The following is a 24,083-nucleotide window of genomic DNA, read 5'->3' as shown; positions in this document are numbered from 1 at the left end:
GTACGAAGTATAGTGTTACATTTATTAATATTAGTGTTATGTGGTTTATTTTTTAATTTTTTTTTCAAACAAATAAATTTCCTGCATTGATTGTGGCAATCGCAATCGCCGTATTCGACTTCACTGACCTCGAACAACAATTTCCGCCTTCGACGACGGCAGCTGTTGCTCAGTTGACACTGATATAGTCACGTTATTCGTATGTTAGGAAATAAATAAACAATAAAAAAGAAGAAATAATAGTGAAATCTGATAACATCGTCAAACGAGTGAATATTACTTGTCTTAAATATTAACAGATGTAAAGTAAACTTTGAGTTTTGAATGGTTCAAAGGTCTTTTTGCGCACATTTTGTAGAAAAGATATTTTTTAGTTATTGAAAAATGATGTAAACGTAATACTGTTTGTAAACAAATTTCATTTAGTATAACAACAAAAATTAAAAATACGAGAATCTACGGTGCAATAATTCTTTATTTTCTTTTTTCTTTCTTTCTTTTCTTTTTGCTAAATCCAAAGGTATTTATCCAGTATGTGCCAGGTGGTGTGATTCTGACTAGTTGTCTTGGAGGCGAGATAGTGTGGTGAGGCACGATGTGAGAGTTGACCCTGTATGATAGTTTGTGCAGCCGCCAACTACACCAGATTCAAAGTCCTTGTTAATTTTAGGGCCCGTCCTTTATAGCCTGGGTGCTATATAAGCATGCAAAACACAAAATCTAAAACTCATTGTTAATAGTCCGATGTTACAAATGTAAAGCAACGTGTCATGAGTTGAGAACCCGTGTGGATATTACCAACGACTGAATTCAGATAATTCTGTTTTTGCTATCATGCACGATCACATTTTCAAGTTGTATAGTGCACATCTCACTACTTTAGTTGCATGTTCTAGACGAGTGGTGTGGCTAGTCCCTGGCACTACACTCAATGCTTCTTCAACTTCAACAGGAAAAAAACCTTTCAATTTAACGTCGCACGACTATGATCTTTAGGTGATGAATGATTAAAGCAACTGAATGATTGTGAAATGATTGGTGAAATGCGACTGTGGGATAAAATGGGAATACCCGATAAAACCACGGACACGATGTTCTTCACCACAAATTTACTTGGTCGGGTATCGAGTTAGGGACTCTACGCACCAAGGATAAGCTCTCTAGCACTGAGCTACCATGCTCCCCCCTAAATAATTTTTGGAGTCAGTTGTTTTATCGTTATAAACAAAACTAATCCAGAAAGATCTCCTAGATGTTATACTGTATATGCTAGCTCCAAAGAATTTTTGGTTCAATAACTGAATAGGAAATCTAGTTAGTAGATAACATAATAATAACTAATTTGGCAATAAAATGTTAAGTTAGAGCAAAAATTATTTGAAAATGTTGTGTTGTCATCGTTTTTAAATATCTATAAAATTACAGAGCTCTAATTAGAATGGAAGTCTGTGAAATTTAAGTGCTAACACGGGAGGGTCCCACAAGTTGTCGCTAAAATCCGATTGCCAGATACCACACCTGATAGAGCATAATGAGAAATGAACTTGAGCAAAATTTAAGGTGCTATGGGCCAGAAGGATAGGAGTTACGGGGATTCAAAATTTGAATATCCAAAGAGTTATATCATGGAATTATGTACGTTTAAAGTAAATATCTTGAAAACCGTTAAAGCAATCAAAACAAAGGTTGCACAATATAATGAAAACAAAATGCTCTATCGAAAACCATAAACAGTGTTGCCATCGGTGAAGCAGTGTTTCCAACTCAACATAAAAATATTTTATTATAAATAGCATCATATACAAGTGTGCACATATTTAAAATGTACTATTATCACTAAACATAACAGTGAAGTGTAGTGGTACAGTGTTACACAATGTTGGAGCTACTTGTGCTGAAAGTGTACAATGGAGAGGTCTGATATTTGGCAACAGATGGTAATAAATGAATCTGGGTCTCATACTATGAATTTAGTTTAAATGCATAACACAGGTAGCATAACATAGCAAAATGTCAGCAGTGTCACAAAATATTGATGCATTTGAAAAACGAAATTGAGTTATACCATTTTTACGTCCTGTGTCAGCTTCGAAGCTATATAGGAGTGCAACATGGCATTCGAATCACTATGAAAGAGAAAGGTAACAATGAAATGTAACAAAAACATGTCCAAGGTGGGATTGGAACCCGCGATACCTAATATGTCGGTTGTCTAGCCTTCTAGACCATACCGCTATCCGGTCCGACTTAAAACGAAATGAGGTAGTAACAAAATAATTATATTTCCAATGTGAATATGGTAATATTACGGTGTACAAACATAATTGTATGGTATGTAGGAGATGAAGTAAAAGAATGTGTTACTTAACACAAAAGACCGAACCAAGAAAGTACTCTTCCAAATGCTGATAAGATAACCTGGAGAACCAGTTTACGGAATTAGAAAACACGTGTTTCTTTCCTTGCGTGTATTATTTAGTTTCCGCGAGTTGTCTGCTTATTCATCGAGACTACAGAAGTATATTGAAAAATCCTCACATTTTTCTAATGCATTCTTTTATTACCCTTTGTTCCCACATATGACTTCTCCATTGTTACATTTTCAGCACATGTAGCTCTAATAGCGTGCAACACTGTACCACTATACTTCACTGTTGTGTTTAGTGATAATAGTGCATTTTAAATCTGTGCACATTTGTATATGGTGCTATTTATAATAAAATATTTTTATGTTGAATTGGCAACACTGCTTCACCTATAGCAACACTGTTTATGATTTTCGATAGAGCATTTTGTTCTCATTATATTCTGCAACCTTTGTTTTGATTGCTTTAAAGGTTTTCAAGATATTTACTTTAAACGTACATAACTCCATGATATAACTCTTTGGATTGTAAAGCCCCATAGCTCCTATCCTTCTGGTCCATAGCACCTTAAATTTTGCTCAGGTTCATTTCTGATTATGCTCTATCAGATATGCTATGTGGCAATCAGATTTTAGCGACAACTTGTGGGACCCTCCCGTGTAAGATTTGACTTTAATAAACATACAAACATAAAAGAACATCCTAATTAATTTTGCAATAAAACTACAACGCAGAGTGAAAATTGTGTGAAAATGTATATATTGTCATCAGTTATATTAATTAACTCTGAGAGAGAAATAACACCAGATATAAGTCGTTAATTGTAAATTTCAATGAAGAAAGAGGTCGCGGTGGCTCAGTAGTATAGCGTTTACCTCTGGTGATGAAGTCTTTTCTTCGATCCCAGATCGCTCCAAGTCAACTTAGTGGTAGACAAACACCGTCTGCGTGGGTTTGTTAGTATAAATTATCGATATTTGTGAAGAAAATTATGTATTTTCTGGTACCGGCACAGGAACCACATTCTGATAGTTTAGTAGATGCCCCGCAAATACCAACTCAGAAACAGAAAAAAAAATCCCCGTGAATTGATTTGCCTTGGTTTGCTCTTTATGTCCAAGAATATCATCCCGAATGAAATCAGTGGAATATTTACGGGGTTCGAGGCTTTCAGGCCCACCCAAAGTGCATGATTTCTTTCTTTTTATATATATATATAATTTTAGTCATTCCTATGCGTATAAGCTTCTTAGAAGACAGGAAGATAACCATTGAAAGTATTGTGGCGAAAATAAGTGTTATTTAGGGATGCATCTGGAATATAATTGCATCTTCAGAAAGTGTCAGTACGGTGGGTGCCACAGCAATTAATACCACTTTCCAGAAGGGAATTCGAGAGGGAGCGTCAAGGAAAATGTTGGGTCGCTACGAATGTAATGAAGAGCTTTTCGACAGACTCCTCACAATGGATAAAAGTTGGGTATGTATATCTTTATGATCCAGAAATAAAGAAAATGAGCAAACAGTGAAAACATCCTCACTCCTAAAAAGACATAGGTGCAAAAGTTTGTTGCTAAAGTAATGCTGTCAGTGTTCTAGGACTGTCAGGGGATTATCATGACAGACTACCTACCAGAGGGTTACAAAGTATTACTAGTCAATATTATTTTCATTCAACAGTTCAGTTGCGAGAGGAACTGAATCTTAAATGTCGAGGTATGCTCAGTAAAAGGCTTTTGTTGTTGACACATAGTGCACCAGCTCATTTAACCAATGTATCGAGGAAAAGGGCTGTTGTTGGCAGACAATGCGCCAGCTTATTTAGCCAATGTATCGAGGCAAAGGCAGTGCAGTTAGGATATGAAGTTTGTCCACTTTCCATATTTACCGGTCCTAGCACAAGGTGATTTCTTTTTCTTTACAAATGAAGTGTCATCTCAAGGGGGTTATTTTGACCTCATTTCTAAAGTAGGAATGTGGATTCAAGCACAAAGTAAAACTTCTACAAAAACAGCTTACGCAATGTAAGAGACCGCTTGCAAAAATATGTCACAAAGCACGGAGAGTACATAGAAAAGAACTGATACTATTGTGGTCTCAAAAGTGTATACAAATGTTTTCTTCCAAATGATTGCACCAAGGATGTTATAAAATAGAGGATCTGCCCATACAACAAAATCGTGAAGCCAGCCACAACTTCGCCACACATACTCTGCCCACTCCGCGCCACTAAGATCGCAATATTTCGAGCCAACAATCATGGCGGAAACGAGAGTAGCCAATCTGACATGCCGGCTCAGACGATGCTCAATTGTTTTTCGGCTTCATTGAGTTCATATGATGAAGATACATATGGGCAGATCCTCTATTTTATAACATCCTTGGATTGCACAAACGTTCCCATATCTTCTCATATGTCCCTACCGGGGAATAATATGGGTGGATCTTGTAAATTATAACTTCCTTTTATTTTCGTGCTACGTTTGATGTTTTGCACATGTTCCACCAATTCGAAGTGATGAAATGAATGTTGCCAAATTTTCCTGTAATGTTTTGGCTCTGAAATTTTACTCGAAAGTGTTATGTTGAATAAAACGTGTTTCTCGTGCATAAGATTTTTTATGTTTCTTTCCTTGCTTTTCATATTTTTTCATGAAAATTTAATCAAAAATCACCTTCACACCTTCACAAACAAACAAAAATAGATATAGCAATGAAATATATCCATTCACGGAAAACGGAAAAATATATGTACAGATGGGGGGGGGATACAGAGGAACTAATGCGATGGAGTCTGTAATTTCACACTTACTGCTTGCCTTTATCTCCTTCCGACGAATGCTGGCTGCTTTTGATAAACAACAAATGCCTTTCTCATCGTTCTGCGTTTCACGCAACTCCGAAACAGTTTTTCTCAACGTACTTTTGGTCAGCACTTCCTCACTTTCATTCATTCGATGCGATTTGACAAATTAAACATCGGGAATGTCTCTGTTCATGGTCTCGTTCAAACAGGGGCAACTTGGTAATGCAGTCACAAAGACACGTGCTTTCCCAATTAATACAAAAAATAACAATTAATGAAATATAATTATGTACTGGTATATTTATTCGTGTATAGAAATGAGAAGCAACCGATTTTTTAAAAGTTATTTTTAGTATGGAGTCTGCAATCCTGATCGGTGTCCATGAGGGATTTTGCAACATAGCGTAAGTCACGATGCTTAATGTTACTCGCTGTGTACGTGTTCTAGCTTTGGTCTTTTTCGCGTTAGCCTGCCTCAGGGAACAGCCCTTTAAACGCATACTCTTACATACAACTTAATTACACTTTTAACGTGACTAAAACAAAAATAAAAACAAAAAAAGCTTTATATCTATCAAGGATGTTATAAAATAGAGGATCTGCCCATACAACAAAATCGTGAAACCATACGTCACAGCTTCGCCACACCTAGTCTGCCCACTCCGCGCCACTAAGATCGCAATGTTTCGAGCCAACAATCATGTCGGAAACGAGAATAACCAATTAGAGGTTCCAGCTCAGACGATGCTCAGTTGTTTTTTGGCTTCATTGAGTTTATATGTTGAAGATACGTATGGGCAGATCCTCTATTTTATAACATCCTTGATATCTACCTCCTTGCGGCCAAGGGGTGCAAAAAGGGAGTGAACGGGAGAGCTTGGCCAATCAGCTCTGTACTGGTTTAGCACGTTCCACAGTCCACGCGATGAAGGTGGGCGTAGGATGAAAGAAACTGAGTAGCTTCTCGAATAGCTGAATATACTCTTCACTGATCATGTTTATCGTCATTACACTACCAGCGCTTAGCAAACATTTGATCACGTTCACAATGTTAACATTGGCGATCAGTCGAGAACAGTGCCTCACTGTGGCTAACTGAACTTACACTCTTTTTTTACTCAACGTAAACAGTCCCGGTAGTGAGCAATGTCTGTGGAGTACGGTCAAGCAGGTCATTAACAATGGACAAATTTATCCTGATGTTTCGTCAATGTTGTATTCTTTGATGCAAAGAAATCGATTACCAATCTTCACTGTAGACACAAAGGAAAGTTCATCTTTACTTGAAGATTTTCACCCGAATATACGTATACTAGTTTTCTTTGGAACTTGAGACATCTCTTTTCCGTTTTATATCAACAGTTAATATCGAAGACCTATTTTTGGTTTGTACTGTGGAGTTGGCTCTACTCTCTTCCACCTTAGTAGAACGTAGGTCCCACGGAGGTCATGTTTGTCTTCCACATTAAAACATGACGATACTCTGCTTCCATCCTGGTTCGCCTTCGGTCGAATATTCAGAGAACAATTAGCAATTCTCTGGATCTTGTGCCTGCGGTGAAACGAGATCTAGGCACAGGTTGTTTTGTAGTTGTCCTACAGTTCCCTCAACGTTGTCTATACACTCAACTAAATCTCCTACACTCTCGCGTACTCCTTCCACTTGAGTATTTACATCTGTAACGTGGTCCCCGACTCTTTCAATCTCACCACGCAGATGACCCACTTCACGGTCTACCTTTGCCAAATCAGCGCCTAGAGCCTTGGTGACCTCTTCGATCCTATTTCCTGAGCTGATCTCAAGTTGACGAACTCGCTCATCTGTTTCCCGGATCGAATTCTTGAGCTCATCGCACGTCACCGCTAACCTTTCATTTAGAGACTCTGCAGTCGCGTCTAAACGAGCGTTTAACTCCAGTACGCTGCTGGTAAGCTCCTGTCGAACGCTAACCATTATCTCGCGCTCTGCAGTCTCCAACCGCTCTAGCAGCTTTTGGCTAGCTTGTTGCTGTTCCTCAGTTATAGCCTTTTGTTTTCTCTTTATCTGTTCTGCTAATTTCTCCTGTTTTCGCGACATTTCCTGCATTGATTCCTCTTGTTTGCTGGAAATTTCCTGAAGGAATTTTTCCTGCTTCTTCTCCTGGCTCTCTAACCTACATGAAATCTGCAGCGATCTCATCTGGTTCTCCGACATTTCCCTCAACATTAAAAACAACGAGGAGAGAGCGGGGTCTGTCGTGTTGGTCACGAGCCGAGCCGAGGTTCCCGGAACTGGTTCTTCGCTGCGCTCGCTCTCAGCTTCGCTAGCTACAGCGTTGCCAGCGTTTACATCTGACACCTGCTCTTCTCCCACCGGTGTGTCCTGCCTGTTTCTCTGTCGTCATCATTTCCTAGCTCTTGCGTGTAATTTTCTAGGTCTACAACAAACTCGCCTAGCTGGTTGAAATTTTCCTCACAATTAGCCATTTTCCTTGTTTGGCTACGCGTTCTCACCATTAATACGCGACAATATCTAACAGACAAAAAATTCTAACACGGATTTCAAAATTGATCCCCCTCCTAATCTCAAAATATTGGGAAAATTCTCTAAATGTACATATATATACCTCTAAATGTAACACACAAGAAATAATCATAAATACACAAGCAAAACCACACACTGAAATTTTCTTGTTCTGCGCGAAAAGAAAAAAATGAAATTGACCTGATACACGTAAGGCTTATTTCAGTCAATACGGTTGTGTGAGAAATAGTATCGCTCAGCTGAGGTTTTCAATCGACACAAAATTATTACCATTGCAACAAGATTACAGTACTTAATTTTACTTTAACTTTCCTCAGCTTTTTACTGTTCAATTGTATTAAAACAACAAAATTTTATGTTATAAAAATTTTGAAAGGTTTACCAAATCTTATTCTGAACAGTTTTCTCCTATCCTTATGCAGTTACTAATTTTTTTCTTGGAGAAATTCATGGCCCCACGCTGGGCGCCAGATTTGTGAAGGGGAAGGGCCGTAGAGTGAAGAATAAATTAATTATTATGCAAATTAAATTAAAATTTAAATAAATTTGAATATGCTGATCTTGAAATGCTAATGTTAAATTATTTTCAAGTTTGTGCAGTAAGATCACTTTATCTTTCTAAATTACATATTTTGCTCTACCGACATTTTAACTTAAAAGCTCTACCGACTTAGCTAATTACTTACATATTTTTCAGAACATTAGCATTTCAAGATCAGCATATTCAAATTTATTTAAATTTTAATTTGATTTGCATAATAATTAATTTATTCTTCACTATTAGGTTTGATTCTGGCTGGCCGAATTTCCGTTGGAAGTGACGCTAGCTGCTCAAAAAGTGTTACTTCTGGCCAACTTCCAAAATTATCACACCTCTTTGTAAATGAAGTTTCGCATGTACTTACGAACTCCAGCAAGCAAACTTAAACAATGGCTGCACCCGACTTGGTGTCTACAGATCACATCGTCTCTGACCATAGTAATTTTCCCATATATATCTATCGCAGGGTTATGCACACTGAGGATTCAGCCATATTCTCTTCTTTCTGAAAATTGTTCATGTTTCATTAGCAACCATGAGCCAGCTGCACCTAACTCTTGGGTGTTCTTTTCCTTGAGACAAAGAATCTCCCAACTTTTCTTTTTTTTTTCTGTGCTGGGTTCATGCGATGTACCGTCCAGCTTCCTAAGATTTCCAAAGCATTGCTTTTTGCACATTTTATTCTAAATCGAAGTGTTTAATTCAACTTCTGTCTTGATTTAATCCTTCCCACGACATTTATATAATACAAATAATAATAATAATAATAATAATAATAATAATAATAATAATAATAATAATAATAATAATAATAATAATAATAATAATAAACACAAAAATGAAATAAACTATACACAATTACTCCCACAACTAATCCTTTACTTATTCTATCCTAAATGCAAATTAATATATGTAAAATATGTAAAATAATTTAACATTAGCATTTCAAGATCAGCATATTTAAATTTATTTAAATTTTAATTTAATTTGCATAATAATTAATTTATTCTTCACTCTACGACCCTTCCCCTTCACAACTGGTCAGATGTTTTTTCTGCTCTCTGCAGTTTCTGATCAGCGTCTTGGTAACACGATCAATTTTGTTGGGAGTATGCCTGGGTGCATCTCGTGCCTGTAGGGAATCTCTTGGACACCCATTGCACATTGATGAAATATGCATTTTTGGATTACGTATGCATCACTTTTTTTACGCAGAAATGGGTTGTCATTCCATGTTTCTCGAATTCGAAATAGCGCGTTGAAATTTAACTTTTCGATGATTTTTGGACAGCCCTAGCTCTGAAACTATGCACTCCCCCAGGTCCATATTTTGATGTGATGAATCACCTATTACAATTTGTCAATATAGTTCCGTCAATATATATAACACCCTGTATATAAATGTTCCAACAAGTGGTCCATAAAATTCTAATGTGCTTCATAGGCGTGCTACAAGTTGAAGGTACTAAGGTTGGTGTGCCGAGGGCATGGGTATTTTTCATCATTAGCCCTTTTGCCACAATAACGGGACAAAGCTAAAAATGTTTTAAACATTTTTGAAAATATGTTCTTTTCCCATGTGGCATGTATAGGCACCAGCGTCCACAGACTAGAAGTCTGCACGGGCCGGAGTTTTTAGCCTGGGCCCGGCCCGGCCCGTGAATTTATAACATGAGGTCCGACCCGAGTCCGAAATATGTTTTAGCATTTAGGCCCAAGCCCAGCCCGAACTCGTGTGATAATCAAATGAGCTCGAAATAAGCCCAAATTATTAAAAAAAAAAAAAAAAAAAAAACGCAAAATTTTATTATTACTTGCAGCAATGAGAGGTTTAACTTTGCAGTTGTGCTTTTAAAAGTTTTATATTACAGCAAGAACGGTCCAATAACTATCGTTGTACAGTATATTTACAAAGTTAAGCCGGAGAAATATGGTTGTACATTTAAAAATTTACGGCCCAAACCCAAAGTGATATACTTTGTAGGCCCGAGTCCGGCCCGCGGGCCGGGTCGGGCTTAAGTGTCTTCACTGCAGCGACATTAAACTACAGCTAATTTTAGCTTTTTCCTGTAATATCTTAAAAACAAATAAAAATATACGATTTTGCATGTGATACCTTTACCACAATTCACATATCTGCTTTTGTTATGTCGCTATTTACAGAACCCGCAAAAAATGCTAAATCTATCTACAGTATATTTAGATCTATCTACAGTTCCAAATCGAAAGCAGATAGATGAGTTGAGATAACGTTATCACATGCAAAATCGTATTGTCTAGTTCACTACGTTTTTACTTTTCGAATATTTTTATTTCTTTTGAAAATAATACAGAAAAACTCTACAATTAGCGGTAGTTTAATTTTGCTGTAGTTAAGACCAGTAGCGTAATTTCAGATTTGGCTTGGGGGGGGGGCAAGACCTCTTGATATATGTAAAATTTGGCGTTTTTCACTGACTTACTACTATTCTATTGATAAAATCTATATAAATCTCAAACTCTGGGGATGGGCAAATGCCCCTCCGTCCCCCCCCTAAATGACACCCCTGGTTAAGACCCGTGCAAGCCTCTACCGCAGGCGAGTTTTAGGACGAACGTTGCGCCCATGTTTATGGGATATTTTTCATTGAAAATTGCATAATCGAATTTAATGAGCTGTAAACGTTCTGAAATTGAATTTAGTATACAAATAAGTTACCTTGGTTTTGTCATACTGGACTCCAGTCGTTATTTTTTCCAGGGGGAAAATAGTAAATTTTGAGGAGATGCGCACAAGCATTTGCACCTCTGAATATTGGGGACCGCGGTGGCACAGTGATAGAGCGTTCACTTCTGGTGCATGGGGTCCTTGGTTCGATCTCAGCTTGCACCAAATGAGCTTTGTAGTGAACAAAAACCGCGTGCATAGGTTTTCTTGGGGTTCTCCCGTTTCCTCCCACTTTCTTCACTCCATCATTTCATTCATTTATCATCATTACCATCTCCTTTAGCGTAGCCGGTATAACGTGGAACGTAAAACTCAAAGATTTCGTTTAGATTTTATTTACCTCTGAAGATAAGTGTAATTGTGTCCAAATTATTTCTTTACGCCTGAATTCAGTGCCTATTCAAGGTTAACTTCGTCCTTGATCTTGAGAATGAGTTCCTTTTAGAAGTGATTACAATATTTCTACAATTCTTGCATTACGCCTATATACTTTCAAACGAATCGTTCAACTCAACGTTAACCATGCAAAGAATTACACGTCAGCGTGACGCATGTTTTCTTGGTGCATTGAGACTGGAAGATGATGAAACACGCACATTACTAAAGCGCACACTAGGAAATCGCTCGGGAGTTCACAGAAGACTCAATGATATCAGCAGCGACTTATGTATCAGCTCTTGTTAAGTTTTGTTTTTCCACATTCGACGAATGCTAGCCCGCTAGTGCAGACTGCTCGAGTACACATTCAGGGAATGCATGGAACAACGGCTAACTTCCTCACATTTTCCGCAGTTGCGCTCTTGCCCACGGCGTCGTCAGCAAAACCAACGTGGAACTCAGTTCAAGCGCCTCGGCGAGAGTCTTGAGCGGCGAATCAAGCGCACCCTGGCTGACAAAGCTATTGAATACAGAAGAACGAAGACCTCGTGGCGTGAAGTTAGAAATGGCGGACACCGGGAAAGCTGTGGAAGATGTTTCAGTTCTTGTTATTACTTTAATTGTTGGAGCTACTGTCCTTATTGCATTTTATATTTCCAAACTGCTCAAATCCCAGAAGACTGAAGATCAACAGAAAAGTAAGAAATGTAGTGTATTCTTTAATTTTGTGAAGTGTGTTATTGATTTTGAAATGAAATCGAGAAGCGTGACCTAGGTAAAAATGTGTGAATTTTTAAGTGAAGTGTGCGTATTTGTGGTTGTGTATATATTCTTGCTGGATTACTGCTATACCGAGTAAAGCAAAAGTGGTGCGATGTTATTTGTGTGATGTGAAATATTGCTATTTTTTAAAAAAAGAAAGTGACAGTTTCATTTAGGACACGTGCATTGTGTTGAACCAAACAGGAAGATTTGTTTACGTTGAAGAATCGTATTTTTTTTTAAAAGTATTTGTTATTAATAGTGAATAGTAGGCTATGCTTTACAGTTTCATCGTATTTAGTTTTATACAGTGTGAAAATTCACGTGGACAAGAAATTCTTTGTTACTATACATTCATTTCTTGTCCATGAATGTTTATTCGCGAAGGTCGCGCAGATTATTCTTGTATAGTTTTCTATGTCAGTAACTTACAAGTGAATGAAATCAATTCATTTTACTTAGAATCTGGGCATGATAATTACATTATCGGTGAAAGATTATGCTTGCAATATAAATTACAGAAGCGACCCAATGTATCCTCTGTGAGAGCCAAGAAATTCAAAATAATAGTCTTATGTAATACGCAGGTTTTTTTTGGGGGGGGGAGAGGGTTGCTATGTAGCCGTTTGTGAATATTGAGAGGCAGTTAAAGCGAAGAACATTAGAGATTAGATTGATTGCATAGGAAATACGCACGAGATGCATATAATTTTAATTGGGAGCCATTGTAAAAGACCTTTGGGTAGGGGAAGTAGGTAGGTTAATACAAGGCAGAATTCTAGGAGGTAGGTAGTAATATCGTGATTGCTAATTTATACCTACTTCTCCTGGATCTTGTGTTTCTTACAGTCGAGTTGGTTTTGAATTTAAATTGATAAGATTTCAATTTTGTGGCGTTATCGCAGATACGGTTAACATATAATGTTTACCCCTTTTAAGAAACCCGTCAGTTGGCTTGTTGATATATAATGTTATAATGGGTTAAATTAAAATTGGACCATGAGGCTTTCATGCTGTTACTTTCGGTTAGTTTGCAGGGATGCAAGCCCAAGGTTGCATGAAAATTTACCCTTGCACTTTATCTTACGCACTTTTATACAATGTAGTGCCCGGAAAATTTGTCTAGGCGCTAGTTCTAAAAACTAGGTGCTATAATAATAGAAATCGAATTTGATGCTTTGGCTTAACTTAGCAAGGCGCTAGTGGCTTTTCCGGTCGCCATGGCGACCCAAGATATTTCCATTAAAGCTTTAATATAGACCTACTTTTAATTTTAGAACTCATCAAAGAACTCGCATATTTGTTCTCAGTCGTGCCACAGATACGGTTAATTTGTTACGTATACTTTTATTTATTTATTTATTTTATTTTATTTATTTATTTTTTTGTCGAAAACTATATCGGAAAGAGACTTGTATCTTTTCCTCCACGTGTAGCTTGCAGATTCTGGTCTAGGAAGCCGGAAGTAATTGATGGAATCCCATATGAATTTTTAAAGAGCCGTTCTAGACTAGGAGCCCAAAGTTTTTATAAACATTTCTGTGTGATTGCTATGATAACATTTACTTATCTATGGGAAGATTTAAGATGGAAGTAAGTGGTAGGTTTTCTCTTACTACGGGAAACTTGTTTCTCTCGGTTTATTCCTTATACGTAACTAGTGCACTCCATGCAGACTATTGCCAACGTGGGGGGCGTTTACGTGATTCGGATCCAACGGTAAACTAAGTTCTATGTCTTCTGTAAACTATTGTGCTAGACAGAAATAGTCTACAAGTTATAGACGAAGTGGTCTTCATATCTACAGTGGTTTTTAATAATAGTTTTGCCAAATCTGGGATGTAAAAACTGTTGATCGTCATGCTTTGATTAAATGATTACGGTATAGGTCTAGTATTGCATTGGAATGCATATTAAAATTCGTGAACTTGGTGGAATTAGATTTGTGATAACTCATTTGCGAAAAACTTTGTGGTTCATATAGGCTATTAACCATTTCCCAATTTCTTGCAGGCAATCAGAGAAACTCTAATTGCAGTTTAACTCTTAATTAGATATAATTACGATTACTTTCAGTCTTTCTCTAATTACTAAAACTAGGATAAAGTGAACGAATGCTACGCGTCATATCTATTATATACACGCTACGCATCAAACCTTCATTAAAGCATTCCTACTCATTTGATAGTCCGTTAATTCAAGTAAGTTATATTTTTGTCATTTGCGCATCTGTTTATCATTTTCCATATCTTGATTTAAATATTATGTTACTCAAGGATCAGAACACTGGATGTTAGCCATATAGGAGACAATATTTTTTGTAGGATACTCATGTATTGTACTTAGCGTTAATTCCTGAGAACCTAGTTTGTTCTGGTTTAAATGGCTGGTAGTAATATTAGAACGTAATAAGATAGGTTGATACTCTGTAATCTTTTTAGATTTACTCATCATGGCTGTATAATAGTACAGCTGTTAAATTTACTTTTAATTTAAATGTCTACAGTTGCCTAGACTTCTTCCATAATTGACACAATTGTCATTGGAAACTTAGCCCCATTGTAAACGAAATGAGAAATAGCTGAGCATTTTCCGAATTTTCAGCGGAAAATATTTTCTTAAATACACATGGTTCGGATGCACCAAGCTTTCTATACATTCTGCGGGTATTAAATAATGTATTCTGAAGGAACTTTTCGATAGTTCTTTCCAGAAGTGATTGCACGTTACTCCTAGTGGATGCGCGAGGAGTTAATATTTGTATCTTAGACCCTAATAAGTACTATTGGCGTCTTGTATTGTTGAGACAATTTTAGACTTGCTGGTAGTTTGGTACTCAACATAATACTTCTACCATAAAACTGGAATAGAATAAGTATGTAAAATTGATTACTACTTTTATATTTTATTTATTGATGTTGGTTCAGTAAATTTTAATTATAAGGGTACGTGTTTTTATGACAGAGTTTTAATGTCCAAGTGAAGTGTCGGATATTTTATATTCCAAGGTCTAATTTTGCCGTTTGTTTTGGAATGTTAGGTTTTAATTTAGATAGTGTTTTATATTGTGAAGAGTTTATATTTTGAATTGATTGATATGTTGTATTCAATAATGATAGTTCTGTTTCGAGTTTCCAATGCCACATTTGTCATAGTTTTCTTGTTCGTTGATAAATATTCACTTTACCTTTAGAATGGTCCACAGGACATGCAGTTAAGTGGGGAAAAGTATTAAGTTTTCGCCCCATTTATTACGCTGATAAATGCACGAAAGTTTGGCGGTACTCCAGAAGTAACTCAGCTTGATTAAAAGACAGGGAGGGGAAAGAAGGTTAACTCAGTTTCCCGGTGTTTATCGGCTGCTGCTATGTAATCCCACATAATCATAACGTAATCGGCTTGCATAGATGCAATACGTTTTTAGAAGCCGCGAGAAACGTGCATTCGGTTTTGGATACCCATTTTCACCTTCAAATTCCAACTCCCTGCGTCTAAAATCCAGAAAAGGGCTTTGAAAAGACTTAGATCTATTAAGATTATCGCTGTACCAAATTTGGTAACTCTAGGTTACTTTCTATGCGAAAATCTGATGATACCCACCACAAACACATGGTTTTGTGTATAATTATAGAAGTTGCGAAGAAATGAAATCAGTAAAGTTTTACAGTGAAATTAGCTTATTTATTCCGAAATTACTAATAAAAAAAGTATGTAGAGGCAGGGTTGGCTGGTTTAAACCAAGGTGGTTTAAACCATGGTTTAAACCAAGGTTTAAACCAGCTGGTTTTTTCAAAAAAACCAACTGGTTTAAACCAAAAAACGAAAAATGTTCGTAAAAGTGTAAGTGTTTGTAAAATCTTGATGAACACACATTTGTGGGTTATCACGTTTCACTCCCGTATATTATTCGTATTATATTCAGACCTTAGTTCCCCATTCATTACTCAAAAAGATTATACTACGAAAGCAACTTTTTTTAATATATAAGTTTATAAATGTTTGTTTTGTGATTTTTTTGTAGTTATTATTGTTGTATAATTGCAATCAAAGAAAAATTCTAAAAATTGTTTCGTTTCAATGTTTACTATTGATAAAATACATCGAAATGCCGTACTTGTGTGTGTGTGTGGGGGGGGGGGGACTCATACAGACCCCACGAGAGGCATTTAGTGAAATGAGAAGTATCTTTGGTATATATTTATATATAAATGAGTCTGAGCCAAAGTGGACTCAAATAATTCGTATATTTATACACTTTTCTTACTGATATGCAAATTAAGTCCTTGTATTTCTTTAATTTGGACCGATAAAAGTCGTTGTTAACTAACTTGAACTAAATTAGTTCTTCTGTACTCCGTAGTACTTTGAAATTGTCCATATGTAATTCTGTATAATGGTTTCACTTGTGCAACTGTTTATCTTATTGTCCTTGTGAAATGACTCTTGACAGTTACATTAAGAAACATGTAAAGATCAGTACAACATATTTTTATCAGGATTCCTTCGTGAGTGAGTCGGCAGACGTATCGCATTTGTGGCCAATTAGTTCTGGTTCCGAGTTCTAATGGAGGACAACTTCTCTCGGATGTAACTCGAGAAGCAGTTTTTATTCCGCTTTAAGCTTATGTGACCCCTTCCAGCATAACCCGGCTGTTGCATAATAACATCAAGGCGAAACAAACTTATTTCTGTCCATATATGATATGAATATATAGAGCAAATTATTGAAACCAAATAAACCTGGTTTAAACCAAAAAAACCTGGTTTAAACCAAAAAAACCGGTTTATTTGGTTTTTTTAATAAAAACCATGGTTTTTGCCAACCCTGTGTAGAGGAGTATGTATTAAACTTCTGCCGACGAAAGGACAAGCCTAGGAAATATTAATTTTAAGAGGACATGGGCTCTACACTTCTTCCAGTGAAAGGGATGTTAATTGAATCTACATTACTAATATCCAGCGATTAGCTGAGAAAAGGCATGTCAAAACAATTGTAATGTACAGTCCGCAGTAAAAAACCCGGCAACATGAACATGTAAGTTTATTGTGAAGCAGTTCTCCAAAATAAGTGTGCATGGGAGGACGCCGCGGTTTCTCCTGGCGTGATTTGTGCCACTTACCGACGTTATGTTGATTCCCTGTGCTGTTAGGCGAAGTTTCGCAATAAACTTACATGCTCATGCTGCAAGTTTTTTTGCTGCGGACTGTACATGGCTCACGAGCCAATTTGTTACTGAACTGCAGAATAATATCTGACAAACATTTTCCGGAACATCATTCCAGTCCAACTAAACCATTAATACCAGGAGAAGAGTAGATAGTCTTAAAAAATATACTCAATAGGCCAAGGTTTTTGTATGGGGAACATAAGCATACAAAGTTTCTTCTTTAGGGGATCGGCGAATTATAATGATCATGACACTGTTGTCTTAAAATACATAGTGTTACATGTACACCGCGTGAAGCAGTTTAGATCGTATGGTGTGGTACAATTTCCGGTTTTAATAAAAAGATTAGAGTGGAGATGGAATGTATTCGTGGAATGCTAAATCGATTCCAGAAAACCACATCTCACTATCTTATCGTTTTTGGTCTGATGGTCTATTGAAACCGGAAGTTGTTGTGTATTTCTGTCACTTCTGGTTTTAGTAGGGAAACAGTTTACGCTATCTGTTGCCGTTTTCTTGATCTATAGTGATTGTTAAAACCAAAAAATTGGTAATTTCACTTTTGATGGATGGATCATTTCGGAAATGTTCTAGAACACAGGCCCCCATATAGATTAGTAGCTAGGTTGGTTCTCCTCTGTACCAAAGTTTAATATTTAATTTAATACTACTGCCGAGCGAGCGTGAGCGAGTGAATGCGGGTTAGTCCCGCAAAGCACGTTGTTTTGTCTTTATTACAGATCAATATGAAGCGGGGGGAGGGGCTGTGTTTTAGAACCGTGCCGATCATCTCCAATAACGAACTCTATTGCTAATTTTTGTCTCTCTACATGCTCGCCAAAATTAAAGTGATCCATCATGTGGTTCTTGTGATGTCTCCCGAACGGTCGGACAAACTGTAAATTAGTTTTGGTAAACGAAATTCCTTAAAAATTTTCGTTTCGCCAGTTCACGTTTGTCGTAATCAAACACGTTATCTTCATCAGAAGTGATCTTGTCTGATAAAGGTAATGATGAATTGCTGAAACAGAAATGTAAACTTTTATTATATGGTTAGTGCTTTTTTTTTAAAATCAGATTTTATTTATTCTCAGTAAATTTCTATATTTAATCCCCAAGAAACGTAGTTGTTTGTATAATTGCCAGCGGAAAACTAAGCCAACATAATTCGCTTTACCATGTATGAAAGCTGATGATTGGCCCGCAAGTCCAATCCAGTCAAGATTACTTATACAATGTCCGTATGACTGACTTTTTTGCCTTTATCAAAATTTCTGTATTTATGAAGATTGGGCATTCATTCTGTTCTGATTATACAGTATTTTTATAATACGTATTTTAAATTACTGTGAGGTAGGCTAGTGCATAAAGAAATGACTTGTTTTTTCTTTAATCAATGTTTTGTGTATGACATTTTTTTTTAAAAGATAATATGCTTGTAACTGTTGTAGTGATTGTTTTAATTTTATTGACTGGGAAACTGGTCTTAACTAAGATACAACTATGTAGGAAAATAATTAACTCAACTGTATTAGTTAAAAAGCAGTACGGGAACTGATAATTTCTTTTGCAAGTGCAAGTGAAAGTTAAAGTAGGGCAGTAGTTTTTAATACTTTGTTGTTTTGAAACAGGAAGGAAAAAAAAAAAAGTCAAATGGGCCAGTTCAAATCATAAGTAAACACAGAAGTTTATCGTGACCTTGTTTAAATAAGTTCATGAATTTGTTTCATTGAATGCTAACTGGTGTGTTGATGTGTGCAGCCACCAATGGACTTATTACGTGAGAAATATTAACTCATTTGAATTGTGTGTAGAGTAGAAGCAACACGTGCTCATGTATGCGATTATCCAGTTTCTGTTGTATAAGTAATTATTCAAGGACGTTGAAATAAAAGAAAAGGATTAAATGTACGCAAGACATTTTATAAGCTATGCTCGTGTTTCAAACGTACGCAAAGTTGTTCTATGTGTACTTCGTATCTCTCTTAGAAGCTATCCATGTGTATATGATAAAATTACCACGTGTTAAGATTGGCTTCCACAATGGTAAGAATAAACTGTTAGTTGTACTATACCGATTTTTACATTTTCGTGATGATATTCTTTTCTGTATGTTTTATTTGCGTATTTTTGTTGCAATAAGAGACAGATGTCGCGTCTTATTTATTAACCACAAGGGTAACTTAACTTTGGAAGTCCGCCAGGATTTCCTACAGGATATTAAAACAGGATTTCCCAATCGGTGTGCCGCGAAATTTTAGAAATTAAAGGTAGATTTGTATTAAGGATCTGAACATTCATATGACGTAGCTGAGAAAAGTCTTGGAAAAAGTACAATCAAGACGGCCAACCTTGGCATTCGAACCTCTCACCTTTTCAAGTAGGCTTAGGTAAGTTTATAGTCTGTCCAGACGCATTGTTTGTAGAGTTGCCAGCACGAGTAGACGTACTTATTCTATTGCGAATGATTTGCAGAAATGATCAATCAGTAGTTTTGTTTCACGTATAGGAAACGTAATAATTGTTTGTAAGTTTCTAAAATATCTGTGCCAAAGATGAAAACTATTCAGGTTAGGCCTTTCGCTTCGATGTTACGGTGGCTCTGGATTTATTTATTTATTTATTATTTTCAAGAACTGGAAAGTTTATTTTTTCTCTAGTTTTTCGTAGAATTTTTAAGACAATCGTGGAAAATTTGTAATCTTACGTATTTTATTATTATTATTATTTTTATTATTATTAAATAAAGTAAGGAAATGAAACACGTGTTAACATTTCCTGCAAATAATTCAGAATCTAACAACTATTGTCACCTGCTGTGGCTAGTTACTGATACTTTATATGTTTTATAACACAGCCTACTAATCCACTAAACGTACTCAAGTTCGCATTTTCAGTACTTGGAACAGATTGCAATCTATGGAAATGACCAGGTGTTGGGGAATTAGGATCCTGTCTTTTAAGTAGTAGTAATCTGTTTTTGTTAAACACCGTGCTGCAATGTATTCTGGAGAACAAATATTAATGTAGATAATCGTAGTATATGTCTTTATTATATAGTAATTGCCAAAATTTTGAATGGAAACTGCTTTCTTCCGTGGCGACTTTTTCTTAAAACATCAACAGCAGATTTATGACATCGTTGAGGTACAGAAGTATCAACACAAAGCATTTCTTGTAGTAGTAAAAATGTGTAAAAGTAACTCTATATTATCAGCAACAAAAGTGCACTCGATAAAATCTTTTTCCTTAAGAATTTCGGCAGTTACTACAGTATATGGCAGATGTATAGCACGGCTAGTCCAAGCAAATATTCGTAAAATGCTTCAGTTAAGTTCCTTAAGTTGATATTCTGGAGAAATCGTAGTCCTGGAAAACTTATTTTTGTGGTGTAAACAAACTTTGAAAACTTGATTTGAGTATATTCTTTTGCTGAGTACTGTATGTATGTACTATAAGTCAAAATGTGTGTGTGTGTTCAATATTATTATTTATTAAACATGGGGTTTAATTAGGTTTCAGTTAGCTTTTTTTTATTTATTTATTTTAAATTGATGATGTCTGATCGTTCTGAATTTGAAAATGTTGTCACTTCTAATTTAGAACAGCAAGTGAAAAGTATGTGGTCTGGTGACACAGCGAATTTTTCAGCAACATTGTTCTCAATATTATTCTGTGGAATATTAGCTACCTGCACTAAATGCTTTGGGCGCGAAATTCATGAAATTTAATTCTTCACATTAATAGCAAGTTTTCTTTTTGTAATCTGTTAATTTGTGGTGTCTCATTTTTTTTTCCACCTGAATTATTTTTTACTCACGAATCTGATCCAACAGTAATTTGTTGAATTAGCAAGTGTTTAGTAGGTGGGTTTGTGCTTCTAGTATTCTAAGATATTGAATGATTTTTGATTATTTATTATTTAGTGTATATATCCTGAAAGTTTACTAAATAAATGGATTATTTAAGTCAACAGGAGTAAATACTGTGAAAATAGCTGCAGTCATTATGGTGTCAAGTTAATTTGAATAAGTTTCTTCTATCAGAGTTCATCGTGTGCTTCAGAATAATTGAAATAATATCCTTATTGTTCTTTCCACTAGTAACTTAATTTGATTGCTAGTAAAGGAAATAGTTTTGTAGTAGTCTGTCATCAGGTAACAAGAATTTTAACTAAACAAAACTCGGTTGTTTACAGTTTCTCATAAGTTTGATTTTAGTGAATTAACTATTAACTGTATGATAGTATGAACGCTTAATTAAGTTTGTTTATATTTCAGATCAGGACACAAATCAACAGACAAAGGAAAAGTCTAGTGACAATACAAGTGTTTCTCAAAAGCCTAAGAAGAAGCATGTTGAGAAGTGGGGTCGAGATTCGAAACAGACCTTTACACATCCTTGGCTCTTGACGTCTCTCAAAGGTCATAGTGCGAGAGTGTTGGATGTGGATTTCAGTTCAAATGGAAAATACTTGGCAACATGTGCGGAAGGTAAGGGTTCGATTTGTTACGTAGTGTGTCGTACTTTGAGTGTTTTTGCTTGACTTGAAGAATTCGCAATTGAAGCAATTCCAGACATATCCGGATATTAAATGTAAACAGATGGAATGTTACAATTTCGTTGTACGCAAATTATAATGTATAAATAAAATGGAGAACTATTAATTTACCCAATTTTCAACTACTTTCCCGTATTGCGGTCATCCTTAGAGTAGAGTTCTCTAGATCTTTACACTTGCCTCTTTTTTTCCTTGTAAAACTAACTAATCGTTAAATTCATGCGAAAACTCGAAATAAAATTATAACCGCTTCTCTTAAATGTGTGTGCTTTATTTAGTTCACCATTGGCAGATACAGTTTCTCGCCTCTTACCATAGAGTTGTGCACAAAATCACCAAATTTCCTCCATATTTAAAACACCCTCAATATATATATATATATATATATATATATATATATATATATATATATATATATATATATTTCATGATGAAGTTCAAAATGAAAAGATTCTATGGACACACTCTCGAAGAGTGCCCTATTTTCAGTTGTGTGCTGGCTATCAAGGCATTTACTTGGTTCAAAATGTACGACAAAGGATGTCAAAATTCTTCACAAAACATTGTTCTAAAACAGTAGTATTTGAATAATTTTGTATTAGGGAAACAATTGGGTTTAAATTTTACATATGAATGCCTTGACAATCGGACCATGTAAATTTATAACAGCTAAGCTTCAGAGTTGTAATTTTGGGTCGTCTCTATTTGATCTCAATTCCTTTGAGATTGAGTTCATATCTATAGTGTCACATCATGCAAAATATTGGAAACTTTCTAATACTCTTCTAGCTTGTGCCCGTAGAATCTTTATTTCGAACTTCATTACGAAATAGTCGAAGTTTTCGGAGGCATTGTTTAAGCATGGTTGGTGGTTTTGTGCACAACCCTATGGTAACAGGCAAGACATCTGGCAACAGTGAACTAAATGGATTATGCAGGTTCAAAATTGTTTTCGCATAGACTTAAAAAATTAATTAGCTTTACAAGAAAAAGAAGCAAATATGAAGACCTAAAGGATTCGCACTTTCCTGGGATAGAAGACTCTACCCTGAAGACTGCTACAGTAAGAAAATCGGTTGAAAATTTACTTTCAGTAAATATCTACGTAAATACTCATAGCATCGTTTGGAAATATATGAAAAGGGTGTTTATTTTGCCGTTATCATATTGGTTCCCTTCTTACATTGATGCTGAAGAGGAACAACGTTGATGCAAATCTATAGAGATTTTGTTATGAAAAAATATTAGAAAAAAATGTACGTTATGAAAAGTCAGTGGTTTGTCCCTTTCAGGGTAAGAAAAAAGTTTGTGATGAATAAATTGTGAGGAGCACTCACTATCGCGAGAGATAATTGATATTAGTTTTTATTAAACTTCGTGGAATACCAGTTTAAGACAAGGGTAGTGGAAAATGAATTTGAAAGAATGAAATTCATTCGACCGGCAATTGAATCCAGGGTGAATTTATTTGAATATGGCTGGTGATGTATGAGAAACCTGGACCAATGGTATATTAAATTATGGATGCAACATCGCAACACAAAACCTCAGGTGCTTCAGGTTTCTGTGATTTTTTTCATAGAATTTAAAGCAGCTACTGAAGTGGTTATGCTCTCCCATAGTTGATCCAGATTCAGATTTTCAGAACATTTACCTCAGCTTTCTAAATTCTCCGTTGAGTTGGTCAGGTGGAGGTTGGAGGTGGTTGGGTGTATCTGTGTGAGAACTCCCATCTCCCAGTCCAGTCTTTTTGGATTGGTGCGATTAAAAACCCAATCTTATGTCTGGTGTGAAACTTCCCTTTGTAAGAGCTAGTGGATGAGTCGAGGTAACTCTGGGGAAGATCATACAATTGCGAGTGATTTTTATGGAATTCAAACTGGAACATTCTGCACATTTTAGCAGAAAGATATCAAAAATGCATTGGGACCAGGTGTAATGAATGAATGTACCATAGCTTTGTAAAATTTTGCGTATCATACTTTAAAAATTAGTCTTGCGGCCACCGAGCAATAACATGTTCTGACGAGTTCAGGAGCACCGTTTAAGCAGACATTCGGGAAAGTGTTCGTGCAATTTCAGACAAATTAGACATACAGCACACACTTGTCGTTTGCCAGCTTCGTGCAATTGGTCAAGTAGTGTTGGACTCATGAGTTACATGAGTTAACACCTGCCAAAAAGGGTCGCGATCCGGTTTATCATTTTCAGGTTATGTCTTATCACTTCTTGGCAAGGAAGAACTTTCTTGATCGCGTGGTGCAACGTAC

At 36.0% G+C, this 24,083-nt stretch overlaps 1 protein-coding gene across 3 annotated transcripts in view; it reads left to right on the top strand.

Moving 5' to 3' along the window:
* The first annotated feature begins 11,550 nt into the window (after positions 1–11,550).
* Positions 11,551–24,083, top strand: part of LOC145694764 (transducin beta-like protein 2) — a 69,893-nt gene continuing 57,360 nt past the window's right edge. The window contains exons 1-2 of one of the 3 annotated variants that reach the window (XM_081771386.1): positions 11,551–12,020; positions 21,533–21,745. In XM_081771386.1, coding sequence (XP_081627512.1) covers positions 11,888–12,020; positions 21,533–21,745 — 346 coding nt within the window. In that variant the 5' untranslated portion in view covers positions 11,551–11,887. The remainder of the gene's footprint in view (positions 12,021–21,532; positions 21,746–24,083) is intronic. The other 2 variants (XM_081771385.1, XM_081771384.1) reach the window with 2 other exon arrangements.

Source organism: Thermobia domestica, chromosome 9, assembly GCF_964235325.1.
Source record: "Thermobia domestica chromosome 9, izTheDome1.hap1.1, whole genome shotgun sequence".
Classification (NCBI taxonomy): Eukaryota; Metazoa; Arthropoda; class Insecta; order Zygentoma; family Lepismatidae; genus Thermobia; species Thermobia domestica.
Note: the sequence above shows the minus strand (reverse complement) of the source record. Positions and strands in the feature narration are given on the sequence as shown.